This window comes from Oryctolagus cuniculus, chromosome 7 (genome assembly GCF_964237555.1).
Source record: "Oryctolagus cuniculus chromosome 7, mOryCun1.1, whole genome shotgun sequence".
NCBI classification, from domain to species: Eukaryota; Metazoa; Chordata; class Mammalia; order Lagomorpha; family Leporidae; genus Oryctolagus; species Oryctolagus cuniculus.
In genome coordinates this window covers 35,908,265-35,933,919 of record NC_091438.1, presented here as the reverse complement: position 1 = coordinate 35,933,919, position 25,655 = coordinate 35,908,265, and the positions used below count along the sequence as shown (strand labels likewise).

Genomic DNA, 25,655 nt, shown 5'->3' with positions numbered 1-25,655 from the left:
GCGAAGGCTAGTGAAGAGTGTTGGAGCTGGGAGAAACTGGTGGACTGCAGTTCACTGGACAGCTTGAAGCAGAATAGTCTGAATAGTCTTTCTTGAATAGTCTTTTAGTACTGCTATAAGCACTTTGTCTCTTTCTTTGAGCCAGAATTTACCACACTTCTCTGGGTCTTTCTTCTGAGGCCTTTTGGAATATCTTCATGGGCTGGGAGGGGATTGTTAGATGAGAAACCCTCTGGGTAAAATGGAGAACATAACATTTGCCCCTGGATATGTAGCTTGATTCTTTAAGAAATTCTTTCTACCCCGCTACACCCTGGGTAAGATAGCTCAAGGTGCAGTGGAATTACTTCCTGGGGATGGACATTTTGTGGAAAATCTTTAAGCCTGCACATGCATTCCAAGAATATTACTAGAAGCCTGCGTTGTAGCATAGCAGGTAAAGCTTCTGCCTGTGATGCTGGCATCCCACATGGGTATCAGATTGTGTCCAGCTGCTCCACTTCCAATCCAGCTCCCAGTTAATGGCCTGGGAAAAGCAGTGAAAGATGGCTCAAGTACTTGGGCCCCTGCCACCCATGTGGGAGACCTAGAAGAAGCTCCTTGCTTCTGGCTGTGGACTGGTCTAGTTTTAAGCATCGTGGCCATCTGTAAAGTGAACCAGGAGAAAGAAGATTCTCTCTCTCTCTCTCTCTCTCTTTTTCTCCCTGTCTCTGTAACTCTTTCAATAAATAAACAAGTCTTTTTTTTTTTTTAAAAAAAGAGCATTACCTATGACAACTTTAGACTGTCACATTATTCATTGGATACTCTTGATATGTCTTTAGCATTTCTTTGAGAGATTTAATCCACTGTTACTGACTGCCTACTATGCACTGGGTTCCATGTTCAGTCCAGGAGATACTACTGCAACAAAAAGCATCCCAGTCTATTGAATAGAGCAGAAATCTGAGTTTTGTCATTGAACACCCAAAATGTGTATAATGGAGTGGCATGTTTTATGTGCTTAAATCCAAAGGGTCATACGTACATTCAGATGCTGGTATTTTCCTTGTGATGGAGCAGGCAGGCCACATGAGATGCTATGCCATGACAATTAGTTGTTTGGTTCTTTTTCTTCTAGTATTACGTGTAGCTCACCTTGATATCCCTGATACCTAGGGAGGGCTTTCCTGTCCCATTTTGTAGACCTTTTTTTTTTTTAAATAAAAGTGCAATATCAGGGAAGTATTATCCTAACATACAGAGGAAGAGTGATTGGGTGAACTACTGACTCCTTATGTTACAGTGCATTTATTGAGTTAATGATCATTTTAGTTTATATCCTCACAAAATCAAAGCAGTTACTGGGTGGGCCAGCAAAACCTGTCATTTAACAGAACATGGAAAACTCTAAAAAGATTGAGAAGATGTTTAGATACTGATAGCTCCTTGGAGTATTATGTAAATTATCCTCATAAAAGTCTGAATGAAATCTCATGAATGTTGGCAGTCCTAAAGTTAGGAGGTCAAATTCTGTCTTGAAGAACTGAAGGATTATTTTAGTTTCTGCAACACAAGCATTTGTGGAACCAGACAGCATTGCTGCCACTTTCTGGGATTCTGGGAAAAACAGTAGTGAGGGTCATTTCATCTGTGTGCAAGAGCTGGGTATAAGAAGGAGAAGAAGCGATGATCTCCTTGGGACCAACGTGCCCTTCTCTTCCAGGCTTCACGGAGGATGCTGGATGACGAAATGACAGTCAGCCTTTCCCTCCCCAGCGAGTCCAGCATGTTCAACAACAACCGCTCCTCGTCACCAAGTGAGCAGGAGTCCAACTCAACGTACGATCGCATCTTTCCCCTTCGCCCTGACTACCAGGAGCCTTCCCGGTTGATACGGAAGCTCCCAGAATTTGCTCCAGGGGAGGAGGAGTCAGGTGAGGATGAAAGATTGGAGAGGAGATGGAGGGAGAAGCCTTGACAAACAGCATTACGTGTGTATAACACTCTTGCTCCCAGCTATTGTTTGTCTATGCTAACCTCCTATGAAGTCTACATCCCTTCCTAGATTTGGTGTGCTTTTGTGTCTAGCCTAATTTGAACACCCCTCCTTGCCTACTAAGCATATTTTTGGAGGGTCTCATGTCAGAACAGGAAAAAAACATAAAAGGTGTCAGTAATTTGTTAATTTCAGAAGAATCTAAACTGTTCAAATGGTGTAACATCCTCCTTGATATACAAGGACAGTTAGAAATCTCAGAGAATCACCCAACACCAAACTTCATTAGGAGTAAATTCAGACTAGAATTTGACTTGGAGAAAAAAAGATAAATGAAGCTAAAGACACCTTAGAATTCCAAGTTTGATAGACATCTAGATCAGTGGTTTTGTTGATCAAAATTTTGTTGATTTCTCTTGGGTGAACATTTACTAGAATAATACAAATACAATGAGAGTAAATAGTCCTTGCCCTTTCTCAATGAAAGCCTTGAGGTAAAATAGTAGAACAGGTCAAACAGTGCCTGGTGAGTTAAATCTTGATGATCTTTTAAAAAGTGCTGCAGAATGACATCAGAAGGAGTTCTGGGTCATCTCTGTGCTCAGAGGCACATTTCCATAAGGTCCTCAACCTGAGAGTGACCCAAGTCAGTCAAAGAAAACATGCAGTGTTTGGCAGGCAGGAGCTCAGGAAGAGCTGGACGTTGAAGCAGACAGGACTAAATATGAGAGCACAGGCTTTTCCAGGAATGAGCCTAAATGGGTCTTTTCCAAGAAAGAAAATAATCACTTAATGGATAGAAAATATTGAAAGAGCTCATTGAACTCAGTAGTGTCACAGACGAAGCAAGACCAAAGGATATAAACTTATTTATTTCTTAGTCTGCATCTAAGTAATGCACTTATTTTCTGAAGATGAAGACGTCCCCTACAATGGGGCAAGAGCTGTGATACAGCAGGTGAAGCTGCTGCTTGCGATGCCCACATCCCATAGGGAGTGTGGGTTCAAGTCCTGGCTACTCTACTTCTGATCCAAGTTCCCTGCTAATGTGCATTCTGGGAAGCAGCAGGTGATAGATCAATTATTTGAGTCCCTGCCACCCAAGTGGGAAACCTGGATGGAATTCATGGATCCTGGCTTTACTCTGTCCCAGCCCCAGATGTTGCTATCATTTGGGGAGTGAACCAGCAGATGAAAGATCTCTCTCTCTCTCTCTCTCTCTCTCTCTCTTTCCCTTGCACTCTGTGTGTGTGTGACTCTACCTTTCAAATAAATAAATCTTTAAAAAGTTTCCCAACCTTATATTTTAACTCTCTTTAAAGTTAGAATGCTTCTTAAACTAGATCATATGAATTAAATCTGAAATTTTTTAATTACTAAAATCAGTTTGTAAATTAAAGACAGTTTTTGAAAATTAAGGAATCATTGTATTAAACCTTCAACTTGTAATATTCCTACTCTAATATAGCATGAGGCTTCCTATAGCTTTACTACACAATTCTACAAGATAAGCCTAAGAAGTTGTTAGTGAGTATGTACAATAAGGAGAAGAGTGAGAGAGAAAATGGTGACCTGCATTCCAGGGCCACAGAAAGCACCTGTAGAGGAAGCAAACCCATCTGCCAAGAAAGAATATCGTGGGGGTAGTTTAGGCTGTTGCAGGACTCTGTTCTAGCTTCTCCCTGCCCATAGAGTTTCTTTCTTGAAGAGATATCCAAAGGTGTGACTGAGACTTGTGCTTGTCTTTCCAGGCTGCAGCAGTGTTGTGAAGCCAGTGCAACCCAGTGGACCCGAGGGTGTGCCCCACTACGCAGAGGCTGACATAGTGAACCTCCAGGGAGTGACCGGAGGCAACACCTACTCCGTGCCTGCCGTTACCATGGACCTGCTGTCAGGAAAAGATGTGGCTGTGGAGGAGTTCCCCAGGAAACTCCTAACTTTCAAGGAGAAGCTGGGAGAAGGCCAGTTTGGGGAGGTAAGTGGATTCTCTGAGTAGGGCCTCCCAAGGGCAGGAAGTGATTGGATAAAAATGGTCAATAGAACAGTGTTCCTTCTAGAAGTAGATTCACAACTGAACATCTCCACTTGTCTTTTCCTGAATTGTGCATTGTCCTCTAGATGACCAGTGTCGGGCCAGCCTCATCCTTGTCAAATAGCTATGGAGTTTTGGGGACTTCTAGATGGAATATTTGACGTCAGATATCTCAAGAAACATTCAATATTTTCACAAAAATTCTAAAATTGAGTACAGAGGGTGGGGCCCACCAGATGCGATCATCTTTTACTGACAGTCCAGGAACACCCTGCTGCTTGAAAACCACTTTGTTTTTTCCCTTTTAATGAGAATTACACATAAAATGGTCAAAAACAACCTCACCCCTGCCTTTGATCCCGAATCAACCACTGAAGATTGAATCACCAAGATAAGGAGGAGCACTCTTCTCAGTTGTCCTCGGAGTGATAGCGAGATGTAGCAAGCTTTTCACACTTGTGTTAGTCACATGAACCTTCAAAGATCTCAAGCAATGTTTCAAGTTGTGATAGGAGTTCTTCAATAGTAAGTAGAACTCCAATTATATAATAGAAGTAAACTCCAAATATTCTAGTTGGTTTCACAAGAATGTGTCATTGTGCAGTGTGGGCTGCATGTTAACCCCTGTGGTAGGTCTGGTGTTGGAGGAGGTAGAATGGTTTGTGACATCTGGTTGTAGTGGTCTATGTATTCTTTCTGCTCCCTGAGTTGAAAACTCATGCTCCTATACTGTGCTAACACACAGGAGTTACTTATAATGCTAAACTCCATACCCATTCTGGTTTGTATGACCAGTAGCTACATTTTCTTGAATCAAAGTTCAAGTATTTATGGTGAATGACATTTTATAGTGAACTATGCTGTAGTATAAAAACTGTTATAGATTGAGTCATCCACTTATTCAGTGTTCCATACAATGTGTATTTCTTTCATATATCAGTAACATATCATAATAGCTGGGTACTTTACCAATGTTTTTGAATTATACCAATGATTTAAACAAAAAGATATGGTCTATACACATATCTTGTTCTCTGTCTTTTGATTATTTTGCCTGAGTTGTAAAAGTTAGGTTATCTCCAGGGAATGCTCAGCAAGAGTACTGAGACCTCTTCAGGAGAAATGATGATGATAGATGACTTTTGTCTAGGTTCACCTCTGTGAAGTGGAGGGAATGGAAAAATTCAAAGACAAAGATTTTGCCCTTGATGTCAGCACCAACCAGCCTGTCCTGGTGGCCGTGAAAATGCTCCGAGCAGATGCCAACAAGAATGCCAGGTCTGTGGTATGCATTTTGAACTTTCTTTTATGCATTTCATCTTTAGCATCAGGAACACTCCTAGAAACTTCTGATCATTTTTTTTTTTCTTTTGAGATGAGAAGGTCTACCTCATGTTTCCCATGTTAGGCTTTACTTTTCTGATGGAGTCAGCAGTGCTCATCTTTTTCTCCATCTATCTCAAGCACAAGTGTATATTTTCCCATTGGATTTGCCACATATTTACTTCCTAGCCCTCTATCACCTTCCTTGCCCTGATCTCGATACTACCCAATGTACGCAGCAGTCTAGATGTGGACTTCCTCATCTTTACTCGCATCCTCCTTAGTGTCATTAACTCTCCTCTCAGCAAACTTTTCACTATCACACACATCTTTCCTACTAACGCTACTCCATTCTTTTTTCACATCTCTACTTAACTCTTATCCTTTTTTTTTCTCTTTTATGCTCCTTTTCTTCTATGTCCAGCAACTCCTAAAATGAGAAGCTACCTCTACTTGGAAAAGTTTCTATGGACCTCAAAGCAAAAGGATCCACTGTCCCTTAGCAGTTTTTGAAACTGGCTAACAAACTCTCAGATCCTTTACTACATAAATTGCAGCTTCCAGCCATACTCCGTTGTCTGACACCCTTTCCATTACAGTAATGGTGAGTTAATCCTCACCCAGCAAGGCATGCTGATTGAAAGCTGGTTGTATGTGTCCTAGGTAAATCTTCACATCTGGATAGCATTTGTATATTCCCTTTTGTGTTGTCTTGATTAGTCTCAGTGATATTCGTAGCATGATAATATTTATTACTTCTGTTCCCCAAATTAGCATATACAACAAGAATATTGTAGATTTCATTAACAGTCATGTAATTGACAGGTTATAGAATGGAGAAGAGAGAAAGGAAAGGGAATACAACTCGAGATTTTAGAGATTTTAGAATTTTAATGGAGAATTTTAATCTTAAGGATATCACTATGAATAAAAAGAGAGATTCTCAGGTGCCCTAGAGAGATGGAGTTTTCCTCACATCAGTCTTAGCACAGAATTGGAGAAAATGACAAGGAAAAAAAAAGCACAGAATAAGACAAAGCCTTCAGCCATTTTGTTTTTCTGGTGAGGTTTATTATGTCTCTACCTGTTCCCACTCATGTTTAGCAACGGCAGAAGGCCTAGACTCAAGCCCTTCCAAGCCACAGAAATCCATGATTTGGGAATGAAGGGAGAATGAAAGAAGGGATGAGTTGTAACAGGGTGATATTGACTCCAAGGATTTTATACTGGTGTAATATACTTCTGACCTAGAATTTCTAGAGATCTCATGGGAGACTGATTACAGATCTACTGCAATAGTCTTGGACTGTCGTCTGTTGGTTCCACTAATTCAAATGTTACTGTGCTGTGGCTCGAGGCTAGCTGTCACCATGTACTCAAAGAAGCTGGTTTTGACCAAGTAAGCACCTCTTTGGAAATGGCCCCCATTACTGTAATAGGCTTTAAACATCTCTGTTTGGACCAGGCTGCTAACTGTGTGTTGCAAATGATTGTTGGTGCATAATGTATCAAGAAAGCCAGTGAAGTAAAGTGAAAAATTCTCAGATAAACAAGAAGGCAAGAAGGCAGTCCTTCAGTTTATAAAAGTTTCTTGAATTTATTAATAGAATGATGGCTTTTTTTTTTTTTTGACAGGCAGAGTGGACAGTGAGAGAGAGAGAGAGAGAGAGAAAGGTCTTCCTTTGCCGTTGGTTCACCCTCCAATGGCCGCAGCGGCCGGCGCACCGCTCTGATCCGATGGCAGGAGCCAGGTGTTTCTCCTGGTCTCCCATGGGGTGCAGGGCCCAAGCACTTGGGCCATCCTCCACTGCACTCCCTGGCCACAGCAGAGAGCTGGCCTGGAAGAGGGCCAACCGGGACAGAATCCGGTGCCCCAACCGGGACTAGAACCTGGTGTGCCGGCGCCGCAAGGCAGAGGATTAGCCTAGTGAGCCGTGGCGCCGGCCTTTGATGGCTTTTCAAAAAGGTAAATACCTTAGTGTGCTCAGCCAGGATTTTTGGTGAAAACTATCATTTTGCAGAGTAGTTTTTAACCAATATATGTTTGACTCTGCAAATATTAATCATTTCATTTTTTCATTTTTTAGATTTTACTTATTTATTTGAAAGGCAGAGTGACAGAGAGGCAGAGGCAGAGAGAAAGGTCTTCCATCCACTGGTTCACTCCCTAGATGGCCACAACAGCCAGAGCTGCACCGATCTGGAACCAGGAGCCAGGAGCTTCTTCCAGGTCTCTCATGTGGGTGCAGGGGCCCAAGGACTTGGGTCACCTTCTACTGCTTTCCCAGGTCATAGCAGAGAGCTGGATCCGAAAAGGAGCAGCTGGGACTAAAACTGGCGCCCATATGGGATGCTGGCGCTTCAGGCCAGGGTGTTAACCTACTGTGCCACAGCGCCGGCCCCCTGATTTGATTTTTTTTAAGAATTATTTATTTATTTGAAAGGCAGAGTTAAGAGAGGCAGAGAAGAGGCAGAGAGAGAGAGAGAGAGAGAGAGAGAGTGAGAGAGAAACAGAGAGAAAGAGAGGTCTTTCATTCGCAGGTTGACTCCCCAGGTGGCTGCAACAGTGGGAGCTGGACCAATCCAAAGCCAGGAGCCAAGGAGCTTCTTCTAAGTCTCCCATGTGGATGCAGGGGTAATCCTCCACTGCCCTCCAAGATGTATTAGGAGGGAGCTGGATCGGAAATACAGCAGCCAGGACTCGAACTGGCACCCATATGTAATGCCAGCACCGCAGGTGTCAGCTTTGCCTGCTACACCACAGCACTGGCCCCAATATTAATCATTTTCTATGTGGCAGGCATTTTCTTAGATCCTAGGGCGTGGATCTTGTTCTCAAGAACATTATTGTGCAATCTATATAGTGTCTATCACATTCCATGAGGAATAGTAATAATTCCAGGTGCCAATTTCTGTCTTCTAGAAGGTTGTTCAGGGAGAAACAAGACTTGGTGTGATGGTTAGGAATAGACATGGCTGTATGTTCTTCCCTCCACTTGAGTCTGACTCTGTCAACCTATGGGTTTGTCTATGTCTGTGTCCTCCAAAGGAATGATTTTCTTAAGGAAATAAAGATCATGTCCCGCCTCAAGGACCCAAACATCATTAGGCTCTTAGCCGTGTGTATCACTGACGACCCTCTGTGCATGATCACCGAGTACATGGAGAATGGAGATCTCAATCAATTCCTTTCCCGTCATGAGCCCCCCAGTTCTTGCGCTGGCAACGTCCCCACTGTCAGGTAAATGAACAAGGTCTTCTATTTCTCTCCTGGGGCCATGACAGGAAGCTGGGATCTGAAAATGGGGAGCAGTCAGCCTTCAAGTTCACCATGGTTTTGGGAGAGTGAGACAGGTCACTGTGTAGGGATAATGGAACAACTGCAAGGGATTTGTTAAGAATAGAGATTGGATGTTGAGATGGGATGTTGAGACGGAAACCCTGATTTGTCAATGTCAACTTTAGAGTGTATACCTGGCATGGCTTCTCTTTCCATCGGCTACTTTCTCTCTTGTGTATTTCCTCAGTTACACCAACCTGAAGTTTATGGCTACCCAGATTGCCTCCGGCATGAAGTATCTTTCCTCTCTTAACTTTGTCCACCGAGATCTGGCCACGCGAAACTGCTTAGTAGGGAAGAACTACACCATCAAGATAGCTGATTTTGGCATGAGCAGAAACCTGTACAGTGGGGACTACTACCGGATCCAGGGCCGAGCAGTGCTTCCCATCCGCTGGATGTCTTGGGAGAGCATCTTGCTGGTGAGTTCCCTACCCGAGCAGCTGAGATGTAGGACACATGACAGGTGGGGATAAACCTGAGACAGCAGGAGGAAGACTCAGTAGACTTTGACTGTTTCTTTGATTTGAGATGGTTTTCTCTGTACACCAAATTTTATTATTGTTTAACAGTTGCCTGTTTCTGCTGAAAAAGTAATACTCTCATTATAGAAAATTCAGAGAAAAAAGTTAGAAGGTATGGTAGAAGACTCAGTATCTCCTTTTTCTCCCTTCTCACCTAATGATTTGTTTTAATTAATTCAGGGTGTAATAGCCTTTATCGTTTGGAGAAATTGTATCCAAACAATGTATTTTTTTGTTCTATATTAATTTTGTAACCATGCTCCCCATTAATTATTTAGACAGATCTCTGTATTTTTACCTTAATTTTTAAAGGAAGATTTATTTATTTATTTGAAAGGCAGAGTTATAGAAGGAGAGGGAGAGGCAGACGGAGAGGGATTTTCCATCTGCAGGTTCACTCTTCAAATGGCCACAATAGCCAGGGCTGGGCCAGGTCAAAGCCAGGATCCAGGAGTTTCATCTGGGTCTCCCACATGGGTAGCCATATTCTGCTTCTTTTTAAGTAAGGATTTGTATAGAAAATAGAGCAGCAAGGACTCAAATTGGCACTCATATGGGATGTTGGTGTCACAGGGGATGGTTTAACCAGCTGTGCCACAATAGGGGCCTCCATATTTTTACTTTAATGATTTTTACAATTGACATTTTATTTTAAGTTCATCATTCATTGCTTTATAAGTTTTATTCAATTAGTAGTATTCTGCATCGTGAATAAACAATTTTTTCCTAAGGTCTTTCTTGGAGGTGTATTTTCTCACCATGCATATCTGAGACATTTTACTGTTAATTTGACAATTGCTTGCCTGATTTATAGAATTATTAGACTACAAAATTTTACATTCTACAAAGTTATACATTTACTTAACTTTGTCTTTTGTTTTCTGTAATATTGCAGAGAAAAATCCCATGATTAATTTAGTGTTGTTCACTTTTAGTTTATCTGCTTATCTCCTATTCATATTCTTAGAAGATCCTTGAATTAATTCTGAAATGAGAAAATACATAGCTATCCATTCCCCTCACCAAAATGATGATTGTCAATGTCTTGGTATAATTACTTTGAGGAATTTTTCAATGTATGTATTTTTTCCATGAATACATATGTATTTACTTTGCATTGCATAACTGGGATGATTCTATGCCATGCAGTCCTCTTTGTTTTTTACTTAACATTTTATCATTGATATTTCCAATGCCATTAAAAATTCTTTGAAACATTTTTTAATTTATTTTTTATTTGGTAAATATAAATTTCCAAAGTACAGTTAATGAATTACAATGGCTTCCCCCCCTTAAGCATTATTTTTAACAGCTGCATAATGTCCCGATGTTATAAACTTATCCTACAATTTAATGCAAGCATGATTCTAGCTTCCTGCTAATACATACCCTGGGAGGAAGCAGGTGATGGCTCAAGTATTGAGCCTGGATTGAATTCTCATCTCCTGACTTCAGCCTGGGCTGTTATATACATTTGTGTAGTGACCAGCAGATAGGAGGTTTCTGTGTCTCTCTGTCTCTCTGCCTCTCAAATAAAAAAAACATTAATGCATGCCAACTACATCTGAGTCTCACTGTTGTCACTTGTTAAAGACTATTTTCAAGACTGACTACCAGCTGGCGCCGCGGCTCACTTGGCTAATCCTCTGCCTTGTGGCGCTGGCACACTGGGTTCTAGTCCTGGTTGCCCCTCTTCCAGGCCAGCTCTCTGCTGTGGCCAGGGAGTGCAGTGGAGGATGGCCCAAGTGCTTGGGCCCTGCACCCCATGGGAGACCAGGAGAAGTACCTGGTTCCTGCCTTCGGATCAGTGCGGTGCGGCGGCCATTGGAGGGTGAACCAACGGCAAAAAAAGGAAGACCTTTCTCTCTCTCTCACTGTCCACTCTGCCTGTAAAAAAAAAAAAAAAAAAAAAAAAAAAAAAAAAAAAAAAAAAAGACTGACTCCCATTGAACTGGAAAGTAAGGGTATGAAGTTCACCAGAAGACTTCTTCCCGGCACTTAATTCAGATTCTTCTAATGGAAAAACAGTTGACTTCCCATTCTAATTTCGCCTTTCCCATGGGCATTTTTCTAGGGCTATCCTAGAGCCTAAAGTCTGACTTTCTAACTTGCTTATGGGTACAGCTTATGGGTCATTTATAAGGGAAGCAAAATACAAGGGGATTTCAAAAATTTGAGAAAAATGAAATTAAAAGATAATTTATTAGAGCTCTTCCAAAAGTTTATAAAAAGGTATACTAATTACAAAATTGTGCAAGGATTTCAATGTTTTTGCATGAAAAGAATCATATATATAAATAATATATTTTTATTTATTTGAAAGGCAGAGTTACAGAGAGAGAGAGAAAGAGAAAAAGATCTTCCATCCATTGCTTTACTCTGCAGATGGCCACAACAGCCAGGGCTGGGCCAGACTGAAATCAGGATCCAGGAGCTTCTTCTGGGTTTCCCATGTAGGTTCAAGGGCCCAGGTACTGGGCCATTTTCCACTGCTTTCCCAGGCTGTTAGCAAGGAGCTGGATTGGAAGTGGAGCAGTAAGGTCTCGAATGGGCACCCATATGGGATGCTGGCACACTGGCACCACAAACAGTGGCTTTACCTGCTACACCACAATGCCAGCCCCAGAACCTTATATTTTAATTCCATTTTGCCCTAACTGTTTGAAGTATGCTCATAAACTGACGTCACGAGGATGAGAGAATGAAGCTTTTCCTTTTCCTTTTCCTTCCTTTCCACAGGCAGAGTGGACAGTGTGAGAGAGAGAGACAGAGAGAAAGGTCTTCCTTTGCCGTTGGTTCACCCTTCAATGGCCACTGTGGCTGGCGCACCGCGCTGATCCGAAGCCAGGAGCCAGGTGCTTCTCCTGGTCTCCCATGTGGGTGCAGGGCCCGAGCACTTGGGCCATCCTCCACTGCACTCCCGGGCCACAGCAGAGAGCTGGCCTGGAAGAGGGGCAACCGGGACAGAATCCGGTGCCCCGACCGGGACTAGAACCCGGTGTGCCGGCGCCGCAGGCGGAGGATTAGCCTATTAAGCCACGGCGCCGGCCCCTTTCTTTTCTTATTAAAAATTTATTTATTTATTTATTTGAAAGGAAGAGTTACAGAGAGGCAGAGCCAGGGAGAGAGAGAGAGGTCTTCTAACCTCTGGTTCACTCCCCAAATGGCTGCAACAGCCGGAGCCGAGCCGATCCAATGCCAGGAGCCTGGAATTTTTTCTGGGTCTCCCACACAGGTACAGGGGCCCAAACACTTGGGTCATCTTCTACTGCTTCCCCAGGCCATAGCAGAGAGCTGAATCGGAAGAGGAGCAGCCGAGACTGAAACTGGCACCCATGTGGGATGCCGGCACTATAGGCGATGGCTTTACCTGCTGTGCCACAGCACTGGCCCCAGGGCCTGTTTCTTTGACAACTTTCTATTGTCACTCTGGATCCTCCATACTTATCTTGGCTGTTTCAATTTTCCTTGTCCTTGGATAGAGAAGGAGGTTAACCCCAGATTATGGAAATGTAACCTTTTCTTGTGCATATGTTAATCTGATTTTTCCCTCTTTTCCTTAATTTGAATAGGGCAAATTCACCACAGCAAGTGATGTGTGGGCCTTTGGGGTGACTCTGTGGGAAACTTTCACCTTTTGCCAGGAGCAGCCCTATTCCCAACTGTCAGATGAACAGGTTATTGAGAATACTGGAGAGTTCTTCCGAGACCAAGGGAGGCAGGTAAGAACTGCCGGGGATGCATGGACGTAGCCAGGGTACTCTGGAGGGAGGGAGGAAGGAAAGTCCTGAGTTAGCAATGCTGGAGCAGGAAGAGAGGCTATCTGGATCATAACCATCTGCTGTGAACTGTCCAGGTGGTATGCAAGGCCCAGGCCCTCCTTAGGCATCGGTACACTCTGCCGCTTTATCCACATGTCAACTCATTGCTGCAGGGCACGAGGGGTTATATCATGCTTCTCCCCTACTCAAATGTAGCAGCAAATAAAATCCTACCTGGTAGCTGTGATTTATTTCTTGATCTACACTGCATGGTTTGTTTTCCTGGTTGAAAAAATGTAATCATAGAAGCGGAAAGGGAGCTTATTAGTGCTGTTAAAAATATACGCTAGTGTGAGAATTGCTGCCGGTTTAGACCGCCCGGCAGTGTTTGCAGACTTCGATGCCCAGAAACCGTCATGCGTGTCCTGGACTTGCTGCTCTTTCCAGGACCAGTCAATGAGGCCTCTTAGGATTCAGGGAATTCTGTCTTCTGCAGCTCACAAGGAATCCCAGTTCATAGCCAACTACTCCAAGCTTTGTTTGGGTGACTCAGTTTTGAATGTTCCTACAATAGCCAGGATTTAAAGCTTGGTAGTAACCAGTGTCCTACAGCACCCAAAAGTGACCTGGCTGCAGCATAGCCTTGAATCGCAGCAACTCCAACAGGAAAATGATAGCACTCAGGGGAAGACTTTTGCTTCAACAGATCCAGGCAAGCAAGAGATCAGGTTAATACACGGTGCATGTTGCAAATGAGAGAAGGATCCTGCAATTGAATTTATTCTTGATGTTCTATTTTGGTAGCAAGGAGTTATCAAAAGGATCTATATGGGTTATAAGGCAATTGCCTTCTTCCTATGGTCAAGGGCAGACATACTCCTGTGTGCATAACTGGGGGAAAACATTTGCTTTTTTCCTCCCAGACTAAAGCATCCCAGCCAACACAGTGACCTATTAGAAGATACATGACCAATTGAAGGCGGTGAGCTCAATTAGGAAGTGTAATCTTCTTTATCATAATCATGGTCTTAATTTGAGTGTATCCCAGAATTATAAGTAAAGTGGTGGGAACATTCTAAGCCCTTGAGTCTTCAGTGACTAAAATCCTACAGGGATTTTTTGTTGTTGTTGTTGTTTTTAACATGTACAATTGGATCTTTGAACATTGGACAAAAGGAAGGTCTTTCCCTTCCCACCCCGCTTCTTGTCCACTGTCCACCTTGCCTTAAAAGTATTCTTGATATTATGTCTTTTTTGGCTAAGCACTAAAAAGTTATGTTAATTATTTCAATGTTATGTCAGAAACACTGTTTGATCATTTGATAGCAGTTTTAATTTTAACAATTATTTTATTTTTCTTATTTCTTTTAAAATAATCAGTTTAAAGATTCACCATTAGTAATCTTCACTAGACACTCATGGTGCACCAAGTATATATTTTGACCAACACCAAGTGGTGCAGTGATAAAGTCAAATATTTGACCCAAGAATGACCAAAGCCAAATGTTACCGTTAAATACTAAGAAAATTTCTCACTTATAAGCATAAGAATATGTTTTTATAAAAACTTACTAAATTTAATGTATAAATGTATTAAACATAATTTATAAACACTTCATTTATTATGTCATGATATTTAATTATTATGAAATTTATTCTTAAATTTCAATATTCCAATTTTGAAAGTTTGGTATGAGAATTAGGGATATGGTTGATATGAGAATTAGGAAAAAAATTCTCAATTTTTTCAGAAGTTTCTGTAGTCCCTCAACTACACATGTGTTCTGTGACTCATTTTCAAATGGCGTGGCTAACTTGTTGAACATGATGGGTATAATGCAGGAGAAAAATTCTAGTCCCATGAATTTTAAAGGAATTTATATTCAGGATTCATAGGACTTGCAAATCTTAAATAATTTTTTTCAATTGAAAGTTCTCAGAAGTGTATAGCAATTATTTCAGTAATTTAAAAATGTATGAAATTTTTGCTTTCAATTTAACTCATGAGATGCGATGAATTCCAAGATAGCATATTTCTTGAAAGTTTATGATCTAAATGGAATTAAATAACTGAAAGTAATATAATTTTAAAAGTTTTGTTTAATGTTTAATATTTTGCTACCTTTAATAACATTAAACAAATGTAATATGAGATATTATGAAATATAACTTTAAATATTGACCAAGTTTATAATATTTTGAAATGCCAACCCTAATAAATTATTTATTATTTCTACTTTATGAACATCTTTTAGCTTGAGAAGCATTTTTTTCAATTATCTAGTGAACACTTCAGGAAGGACTTAACAAATTTTTTTTTAAAGTTTGAAAGGCAGAGTTACAGAAAGGCAGTGGCCAAGAGAGAGAAAGAGAGGTCTTCCATCCACTGGTTCACACCCCAGATGGCCACAAAGGTCAGAGCTGTGCAGATCCGAAACTGGGAGCCAGGAGCTTCTTCTGGGTCTCCCACATGGGTGCAGGGACCCAAGGACTTGGGCCATTTTCCATTGCTTTTCCAGGCCATAGCAGAGAGCTGGATCAGAAGTCAAGCAGCCAGGACTCGAACTGGAGCCCATACGGGATGTTGGCACCGCAGACGGTGGCTTTACCTGCTATACCACAGTGCCGGCCCCTTAAGTTTTGCCTTAAAATATGAGAGTGTCTATTATCCTGTACTCTTATGAATATTGATATTTCCTTTTAAGATTTTGGAAATTTATAGTTTTAGTCCTTCAAAAGATACGAAGTTAAGGCTTGTCAGATTTAATCATGTATTCCAATAAAAGTCACAGATATTGGAGAGGTCAGAGGGAATAAACCCAGCTCTTAGGATATATGACATCGGCTGGTGTTGGTGTGGGAGAAATTAGGGCAGGGGAAGTGGTTATTGATTAGTTAGCTCTAGATGTTTAATTGGGCCAAAGGCAGTGGAAGGTTCAAAGAGCGTGGACAAGTTAGATATGGTTCAGGAATGTGTTGATAGGTGAGGCTGCCCAAAAATGTTGGTAAGGAGATGACAGCAATGGATTACAGACAGTAGCAGATGATCTGAGAGTCAACAGAATAGCATATTTCTATAGAAGCAGTAACTGGTGATTTGGGAGTAGAGCCAAAGGCTAGAATTCAGGACAGGGCTACAGATGGAGTAAATGTACAGATGTTAATGTGGTAAACTGAAAATCCAGTTTTTTTTGGATGGACCAGTATAGGAGAGGAGGAGCACAGAGAATATTGTGGTCAGCAGCTGCATGAATGCATCTTGTGCTCCAGTTTCTGCATCTGGCTAAGATTTTATTCCATTTGGGGCGCTGAGGCCACTGATATATTTTCTGTATCTGCCATGATAAATGTCAACGTGGGTGGGCCAAAAATGAAAGATTTGTCCTCCTTTTGGTTCAGTTTCATCTTTTGCATGAAAGCTGGGGCCACAGAAAGGCACATTAGGAAATTCTTCTTCAGAGAATTAGAGAAGACAAGGGGTGCAGGATAGGATTTACCACTCAGGTGAGTAGGATGAACACATGCCACACCTAGTTCAGTTTTCCAGTTCAAGACAGTGGGGAAGGAGCAAATCAAACCATGATGCAACAACTCTTCCTTTTCTCTCTTAATATTCTCCCTCTCTCTCTCCCTTCTGTTTATTTTTGTTTCCAAAGACTTACCTCCCTCAACCAGCCATTTGCCCTGACTCTGTGTATAAGCTGATGCTCAGCTGCTGGAGACGAGATACCAAGCAGCGTCCCTCGTTCCAAGAAATCCACCTTCTGCTCCTCCAGCAAGGAGACGAGTGAAGCTGTCTGTGCCTGGCAACATTCCGAAGGCCCAGGTCTTCCCACAAGACCTACCACTCACCCACGCTAAGCCACTTCATCCGGACATTTAGTGGACCTGAGGGACAGAGGCTGGTTTGCTTTGTTCTCTCTCTGTCCCTCATCTCCCCCACTCCCTCCCTTTACTCATATATATATATATATATATATATATATACTTTTTTTACATTAAAGAACTAAAAATGAAAAAAAAGCCTAGGGCATATAAAATAAAGTAAAGAAATCTTACTTGATATTACCAAAGTGTTGGATAACAAAGGCTAGAAATTTCAGATAATTTATAAAGGTGAAATATGCTTGTGTTTATTAATGTGCAAATTCTACAATATTTTTTCTATGCAGCCTTCTAAAATATCTTCAGAAAGAAAAACTTGAAGAATAGTAATATCTTGGGAAACGTGGGAGTAGGCCTTGGGAAAACACTTTATAGGTGTGGAAAATCTGAGAACATGGTGCATAGCAACTCATTACAGATGCATGATCTATCATTCTTTGTATTTCCCTCTCCCGTCAATGTGGATAACCATTGTTGAAAACTCAGTTTCTTGGAATGAATGTTTTGTTCATTTATGGACAAGGGTCATGGTTGAAGTCTGTACAGGAAATGATGGGATGTGGATGGGAGAGATGGTACGTTGCAAGGCCTTGTGAAGGAAATTGTCATTTACAGCAATAGAAAAACAAAGAGGACTCACTCATGGAAGGATTCTTGAGTAGATAACGGACACAGAAAAGATAGTTTAAGGAAGACAGTTAACAGGTGGGCTTTTCATTATTTATTTGTGATTTTTGCAGAGTTCTCTTTGGCTGGTCGGACATTTCCATATGTGTGTGCATGTGTGTTTCAAGTGAGAACCTGATTTTTAAGTTAGCAAACACTGTGTTTTGATTTCTGTATGCTAACCCCTTTGGTTCATCTTGACCAAATCTTTTAGCTATTCCAGTTAATGAGGACTCAATAGGACCATGGACTGGGGGCTGAGTTACTCAGGCATAAGTTTCTAGAGGCCATGTATAACAGGGTATCTCCAAGAAGTTGAGTTAGAACCAATGAGGGGAAGTTACAGGGAGCCTGCTTTCCACCACTTATTAGGGGAAACACAGCTAGAGTTGGGACATATAAGGATGAATGCAAGGGAAGTCCTCAGTCATTGAAGATTCTGTTCAAATACAGGTTACAGAATATGAATGAAAAGTGGAAGTTTTAAAACACAAGGCAGAGGGTTGTATGAGATGATATTTCATGCCCTTCTAGAGAGATACAGAGTGAGCATCCCCTGCCACTGCTTAGCATACACGCTTCTGCCTCCAAGAATGGTGAGACCAGCAAAAAAGAAGGCATTTGGCTGTAGTCTCAGAATTCATGGAGGCTAATACCCTGTTAAATGGGAGTCCCCTCAGAGTGGATTCTGAGCTGTCACATTTCAGAAATTCTTAGGTTCACTGGAAAGCAGCGAAGGTGGAAAGGAAACCCGACACTCCATTGAGAGGAAACAAGAAAAGATGACAGAAGCAGCTTCCCACGCTGAGAGGACATGTTCTTGACCCTGTGGGTCTCCTGTTGCCCTCACCACCCCACCTTCCACAAAGTTTCTCCACTTGGGTGTTTCCCCTGTTCAGCCTTCAACATTGCTCCAGGCCATTCCATAAGCCTCAATCCCAAGCCCCCCAAAGCCATTTTTGAGGTCATCTTCTGACCATAGCCAGTGCCCTGTCCCCATGGTTATCCCATGACTTGGCTCTTATTCTCTCCCAGCACTAAACTTTGGAGAGATGATTGTATTGAGTCTGGAGAGCATTGATTTGGGAGCTTTGATCTTTCTCCCCCAAGCCAAATGTGTAAACTTGGACAAATCATTGTCTCTCCAAATTTTGCTTCCTTATCTTTAAAGTGAGGGAATGGGAATAGATTGTCTTGAAGTCTCTTCCAGTTCTGTTAGGTCCAGTGTTTGCAGTGTTTGGATCAATAACTGCTGCAGATTCCGGAATTTAGTTACCACCTGTGAGAAGTCACTGTAATAGTAGCCATAGTAACACCTGTTATCTGTATAGCGCCTTAAAGCTTACCAGGTGTTTCCAATATACATTATCTTGTTTGCTGTCTTGCAAGGCCAGACATGTCCTCTTGTGCCTTGGGACCTGCACACTCTGATTTCAAAATAAGTGTTAACTTCATTAGAAGCAGAGACATGAAATCAGGATGTACAGCCAATTCCCCAGATCCACATGCATCTGGCAGGACTATGCCCAGACAGTGCCATGGCTTTTTATGCAGCATGAGAAAATAATACAGTTTCCCTTTTCTTATTACCTTATTATCCCAATTCACCATATTCCATGATTCTGTAAAAATCACGTCTAAAGTGAAATTATCAGGATTTCCATGTTTCAGGTGGCTGCCAAATATGCAATCTCACATACAGAAATCCGTGTGTTGGATAAGGAAGACTTCCCGCTGTAACTGAATCCTTTGTATTAGCAACACAGGCATGACCTCTAGCCTGGCCATACTCACAGGTCTTAGCAGCACAAATCGAAGGGATACAGTGAAGTCTTAGTCTATAGAATTAAAAAGCAGTGCAAATCTGAGCGAGAGGAATGAAACTAGGATATATTTGGAAAAGGAGATAGGAAAAATGATGAGAAACTGTGGGGCAGTTTTGCAGTAAGGTATCTTCTCCATGGGATAGGTGAACTGTTTTATGGCCAGACTATGTTTTTGACCTGCCACATCTAAAATTATTATAATTATCTGGTTAAACGCTGATAGCCATGTCCAAATCTTGCTGTGTGGTTCACACACATACATGATCTAAAAAGATCTGGAGTAGAAAGAAGCACCCGAAGAGAAAATGTGGTTTTAAAATAGCAGGAAGATCCTTTTGAATGTATAAGGCTGTGTAACAGGGTGGATTGTATGTAAGTGGGGTGAACAATGGATATGTGAATGTGCATGGGACTGAACAGGGAGGAAGGTGAGGGCTAGAAAGGAGAATACAGAGAGGCAGTGGGGAGTTCTCAGGAAAGACACAGGGAAGAGTCAGGTTAAGCGAATAAGAAACAAAGGTGGCTGGAGCGGTTGGGAATCCAGTCAGAGCAGAAAACAAGTCCTTCTGCAGGGAGACATGAGAGAGAGAATAGAGGGATAGAAGATATGGATGGAGAAAGAAGAAATTCTGCGTAAAGGGATGATAAAGATTTATTAAAAATGAAAAGTCAAGTGCAACGTATGAAAAGGAAGGAGGTTCTTTTGGAGTTTTGAGAAAGGAGATGTCCTTTGTGGATATAAAAACACATAAGCAGCCATCAGGGAATGACCTTTCATCTCAGAGGAAGTGGGCAAGGGTGGCAGTGTGAACACCTGTGGTTCTAGACAAGTTCCAGTGCTGCTGAGAAGAATCCAAATCATTGCCTGAACTGGCCTTGGCTTTCCAAGTGCTGCTTGGGAAATGAAAACCTAGAAAGGGGAAAGGGAGAATGGATGGGATTTCATAAATCTCTGTGTTCCTTTCGCTTTCCTCTGTGAGTGAAATCCATGTTCACTCATGCCTTTCTCTGCTATGCCCAGAACAGCTACAGGCAAACATGGGAACAGAAGAGATAAGTTAGACAAGGTGAAATCTTGTGTACAATTTGCACACAAAGAAGTAGGTGCCATGTTGGAAACATGTGTTTTCCTAGTCTCATCCAGGCTTCCCACAAGAAAGCCATGATGTGGGGTAGACCATGTGTTTTAAGTAAAGGAGAACAGAAGGGGAGTGTCGGAAGGAGGGAAGGAGATGAAGATGTTATCAGGAAATATACTAAAACAGAATAGCATCTGTTTTGCCCAAAAATAATAAAAAGGAAAAAAAAGAAAGAAAATAAATGTACAGTATGAGTATCTGGCTATTAAGTCTTTGATCCTCAGTTGAGTTCTAGACCTGGAATTTACCATTTTAGACTTTTATTTCCAGCAAGGATGCACATGGTAGGTCCCTATTGCTTCTGGAAGATGTAGATCCTGGGAAATCCCTCTGAATTGAAATGTGACATTTTTATAGAAATGGATGAATGCTTTTTCCTTGTTAAATGTTTTGAAATGCTGAATTGAGAAAGAGACTGCAGAGGTTAGTGGTGATTTGATTTCTGCATGCATTCTCAGATACCATTAGCTTCACGGCTTTGTAACAGAAGGGGTGAGTAATTGTTTGGTTGCCAAACCTTTTTAAACATTTAGCTATTTTGAAATAATTTAAGACTCACAAGAAGTTGCAAAAATAGTACAGAGCAGCCTTACCCTAGATCCAAATTTCCTCACTAACAATACTATACCTAGTCGATTTTCAAAATCAGAAAATTGACCATGGCATAATACTGTTAACTGAACTACAGACTTTATGGGGATCCCACTAGCTTTGCCCAACATGCACTCATTTAGGTGCTAGATACTTTCAACCCTTACTGATTAGTAACCTGGTCTTGGTTGGATGCAGCTGAGAGACAGTATCTGCAATTCTACAAGATTCAAGAGAATATAAGAAATTAATCTGTTTCTTTCTTAATGAGCAGTATATTGCCTACACTGTTTCTAAATTTTTTGATTAGTTTGGCTCTTTGACATCTGAAAAGGTCCAGGGATCATGTAGAAGGATTAGGCTACACAAAAAATGGTAAGACCTGTTCATGGCTTGTTGTCTAGAGAACTAAGTATAGACCTTAGATGGTTCTTGAAGTTCCAACAAGTGATTGGGATTGCAGTGGGGACAAGCAGAGAACTGTAGGATAAATCAGTATTTTGGTCAGGAGTTAGGTGGCAATCACTGGAACCAAGCAGAGCTTATGGAAGGAATATAATACAACAGTATGGACTCTTAATGTGTGATAAAACATTGTTTTCCGAGAAGTTTCCTTTGCCCAAATATCTATTCTTAAATAGAATAACAACCACATAGGATGAAACTGAATGAAAACACAACCTGGGGGAAAGCTGAAACTCTGGTTTTGTGAATTACAGCATTGTGTTTTATGATAACATTATTAAGCTTAATATTTAAGGATCACAAGATTGTAACAGTGTGTGTCTCATAAAGTTCCTAGCACATAGTGAGCACTCAATAAATATTTACTGCATGTCATTTTTAGAATGAATAAAATATAGAAATAAAAAGTTGTCATGGAACATTACTAGGCTGAGTTTAGGGAGAATTTCTTTGCTGTGACATAGAGGGTTTATTTTCAAATAAGAGGAAAGACGGGAAAGTGCCCAGATTTGTACCTGGTGAAGGCCAGCCTCCAGTGGGTATGCTTTCTGATGGTGAAATTGATCTATGGAAATGCCATATTCTTTGAAGTACTTAGACAGCAATGAGAGGCAGTTCTGGACAAGGCATCAAAGCAGAGACCAGACGGCCGCAGACTCAGTGCACCTGAAACAAGCCATCTAGTTTCCCCTGCAGACACCTTGTCGACAACTTCGTGCATCTCTGCTGGAGAAAGAGCTGAGGCCTTAGCCAGCCTGCGCTTACCCACAGTCATGATCACCTGTCAGGAAGAAGTTGCAAAGAGAGCCGAGGGAAAGCACTATGAGATACGGTCATCATTGTCAGTGAAAAACTGTTTTTCTTGAAAAGAGGCTTGGAAATAACTGCAAATTGGGAGAATTCCTACAAACACACCAAGAATCTGTAATCTAGTGTATCCGTGTTATGTTCTTTTACTATCCTGATATTCTGTTCTTCTACCCTGCTGTCTGGTGACTTCTCTGAGGACCGAGTTTCAGCAGCAAAGCGGTGCACTCCGTCATGAGCAAGAAGCATCGGGCTTTGCTCTGCAGGCGTTGGGGGATGATGTGTCTTGTTGAGGGGTGAATAACAAACGGATTTAATTCCTGCTTAAAACAATCATTGTATTCCAAAATAGAATACGAAAAATTCCTCTGTAATAGAAAAAGAAATGTGATTCCAACTGTATATTTTCTTTTCTTTATTTATTCTCTGTAAGTCTGTCAGAATGATAAATTGTAAATAACAATGATTAAAGAGTCGTGCTACTGATGGAGCCCTCTTCCTGCGTGAATTGCTTCAGTTCTGACTGTTGTTACCCTCCTCCCTACGTTATTTCTGGAGAAGCCATGGGGCACAGGGCCGAGCTGGGGTGTAGGTGGGGTGGACAGCTGTCTTTTGGGGCTGACAGAGGGGTATTTAAACAGGCCTTGAAAACATTAGTTGAATACATTAGTTGACTTCACACTGGGAGAAAAGCATCTTGGTTTTGAACAAATCCAAACACACTAGAGATTGGGATTTTGTGTCCTCACAATTAGTCCAGTTCTGGAGAACCCAGTGCAGGCCAAACTCTGAATGTTTATTGTTATTGTTCCAGATTTGTCTTGTTTGACACACAGAAATCCCTTCTCAATCAAAATACGATCTGTCTCTAAACATGTCTCAACAAAGACTAGGAACAACCAGAATACAGACTCACACTTCACAACAGAGATCAGGAGAAAACCATCTGGAACAACATGTTTCTGATTTGTCCCCTGAAGAGGAAGTTTATATTTTTACTTTTCTGAGCATGCTTTTTTCCAGCAAGGATCATAGTGGGTAAAGGAATGGATATAAATTTTCAGAGACTAGCCAGAGGACTCATGAAAGCACACCCTGACTCCCACGCTTGATCCTAGTCAAAAGGCTGAGAAGCGGCACACCTTGACTCCTCAGCGTGTCTAGTCTGCAGGACTAAAGGCTAGGCGTTCTAGTAGCTGTGTGGTGGGAGTGGGAGTGGGAGTGGGAGTGGGAGTGGGAGGAGAAACAAAGGAGGAAAACACAAACAGGAGAGCAGAGATAGTTAAAGTGACACCACACCACTTGTAACACCAGGCCAAGATTTAAAAGTTGATATGTTTATGGTATAAACATGCTATGCATATATTTGAATATATAAGTCACTGGGCACAGAGATTATATCTACTCTTGAATTTGAAATAACACGTTAAAATTGGCCTTTTGGCTAAGATCAAGTGTGAAATAACAAGTTAAAGGACTCTGTATTTTATTCAGAGACTAGCAAACTGATTTATCTCCGTTTATAATTGTATATTCATTTCTTAGTTGAAGAAGAAATGTACACTATTCTATCTTCTGGGCCTTGAATCCTAAACAGCACTGACTCCCAACACACAGCCTCTTATCGTCTAATGAACTGGGCAAAATCCTGCTCCCAAAGCTGTTTTGGGTCAGGTTGGATGTATAACGATTTGAAGGGAAGAGGGCTGGGATGAAGAGTTCATACAAGGGAAGCCACATGGCACTTCCAGCAGCATTCTTCTGCCTCTGCAAACTAGAGACAAGTTACTGCTGGCGAGTTTCATATGGACTGAGAACAGGGCTCTGTTGTGGGAGCTTAGATGCACTTACCCATCCTCTACCTAAGGACTGTTTCAGGTACCATAAAAGGAAATCTGTTTCAAGGCTTAGGGCAGAGGCAAATTTACTACATGAACCAATAAATAGTAGAAGTTGTTATGTTTGCTCCATCCCAGTCATGGGACCACTATGTACCTCACTGTGCTGGTTTTCAGGAAAACGGAATGAGTTCACACACAACACCTAAGATACACAGCCTGGGACGATAAAAACCATACTTATGCACTTATTTGGCAATAACAGTTTATTATGTGGTTACAAAGCTGCATCCTACATATGATAAAATATTTTTAAAATACAAAATTAATTGACATCTAGCAGAGTTCTATTCTCCTGGTCCCTCTGGCACCTCAGCCCATCATAAGCATCCTGAAAGCAGCAGCTTTAGCTGAGTAAAGGAACAGGTCAGAGTGGTCTCACTAGGCTTGGATGGAAGTCATGGTGGAGTGAGATCGCTGATCTCACTCTGAAGTCTTCTGGCCTTCATTTAATCCATAGCCTGTTCTATGCTGGTTATCATCCCATGACCGTGGGGATGCTGAACATCTGGGGTCTAGCCCCACCTCCTCGGCAATAATTAGTTTCCTATGTAATTGACTACAGAATTCTCTCTTTTACATGTCACCTCCCAGCTCCAGCATGTTTTAAAAGGAGCCTTTTGTGCTAGACTCTCAGTATTGAGGTTAACTATACCCCAGGATGTTCAGAAAATATTGTTAACTTGTGGTTTCTTTAGAACAGTGAGATGAGGGTAGAAAGTGATTTTCACACCAACTATAAAAAATTTTTATTTAGGAATTTAATATTCAAATAGATTTGTTTGTTCAATCTATATTTTATTGGTTCAGGTGATAACTAAACTAGTTGGTACCCTTCTGGGATCAAATGCCAATATAGATTATGTGAGGCTTTTGCTGAACCATTGTTGATAAATAATGAAAACTTTGAAAATGCCATGAAGTTGATTAAAGCATGTTCAGTAGAGACCTATGATGGTCTCTACTAACTCAGCAGGAACCAAGTCTAGTGATGGGTCTGCCGAGGCTGCTATAAATCCAGAAATCCAGATTAGGCATTAGAAACTTCACAGCACTTTTATATGTATGGAATCTAATAACAAACAAACAAAAAAGATGTCTGTAGTTTTATGGCTTTGCTTTTATTTCCCTAGCAATTATTATTATATGTATTTTCCAGGAGTGTCTATCTGGGAAGTCTCGGAAACAGAACCGTTGCTTTACCAGAGTTCGCAGTATTCCAGAGAACCAAGTTCTGAGATTGATTCCACGCCCATGATTCTCCGTAACATTCTTAATGAAACCCATGTTCATTTACAGAGCATGCTTCACAGGAAGAGGTCAGAAGCTGCGCTGTACAGTGGCTCAGCGCCCCATCAAACACGGAAGGGAAACTAAAGTAACACTCGCAACTCGGCTTCTAGATCCAAATCTCTCTCGT

General features: G+C 41.4%; 1 protein-coding gene across 10 annotated transcripts in view; it reads left to right on the top strand.

Moving 5' to 3' along the window:
* DDR2 (discoidin domain receptor tyrosine kinase 2) overlaps positions 1-22,827 on the top strand; it is a 175,378-nt gene extending 152,551 nt beyond the window's left edge. For all 10 annotated transcript variants that reach the window (XM_017345723.2, XM_017345728.3, XM_070077433.1 and 7 more), the window contains 7 exons: positions 1,706-1,916; positions 3,730-3,953; positions 5,161-5,288; positions 8,383-8,574; positions 8,861-9,095; positions 12,770-12,919; positions 16,615-22,827. In XM_017345723.2, the coding sequence (XP_017201212.1) occupies positions 1,706-1,916; positions 3,730-3,953; positions 5,161-5,288; positions 8,383-8,574; positions 8,861-9,095; positions 12,770-12,919; positions 16,615-16,749 (1,275 nt within the window). In that variant the 3' untranslated portion in view covers positions 16,750-22,827. The remainder of the gene's footprint in view (positions 1-1,705; positions 1,917-3,729; positions 3,954-5,160; positions 5,289-8,382; positions 8,575-8,860; positions 9,096-12,769; positions 12,920-16,614) is intronic.
* Positions 22,828-25,655: the final 2,828 nt, after the last annotated feature.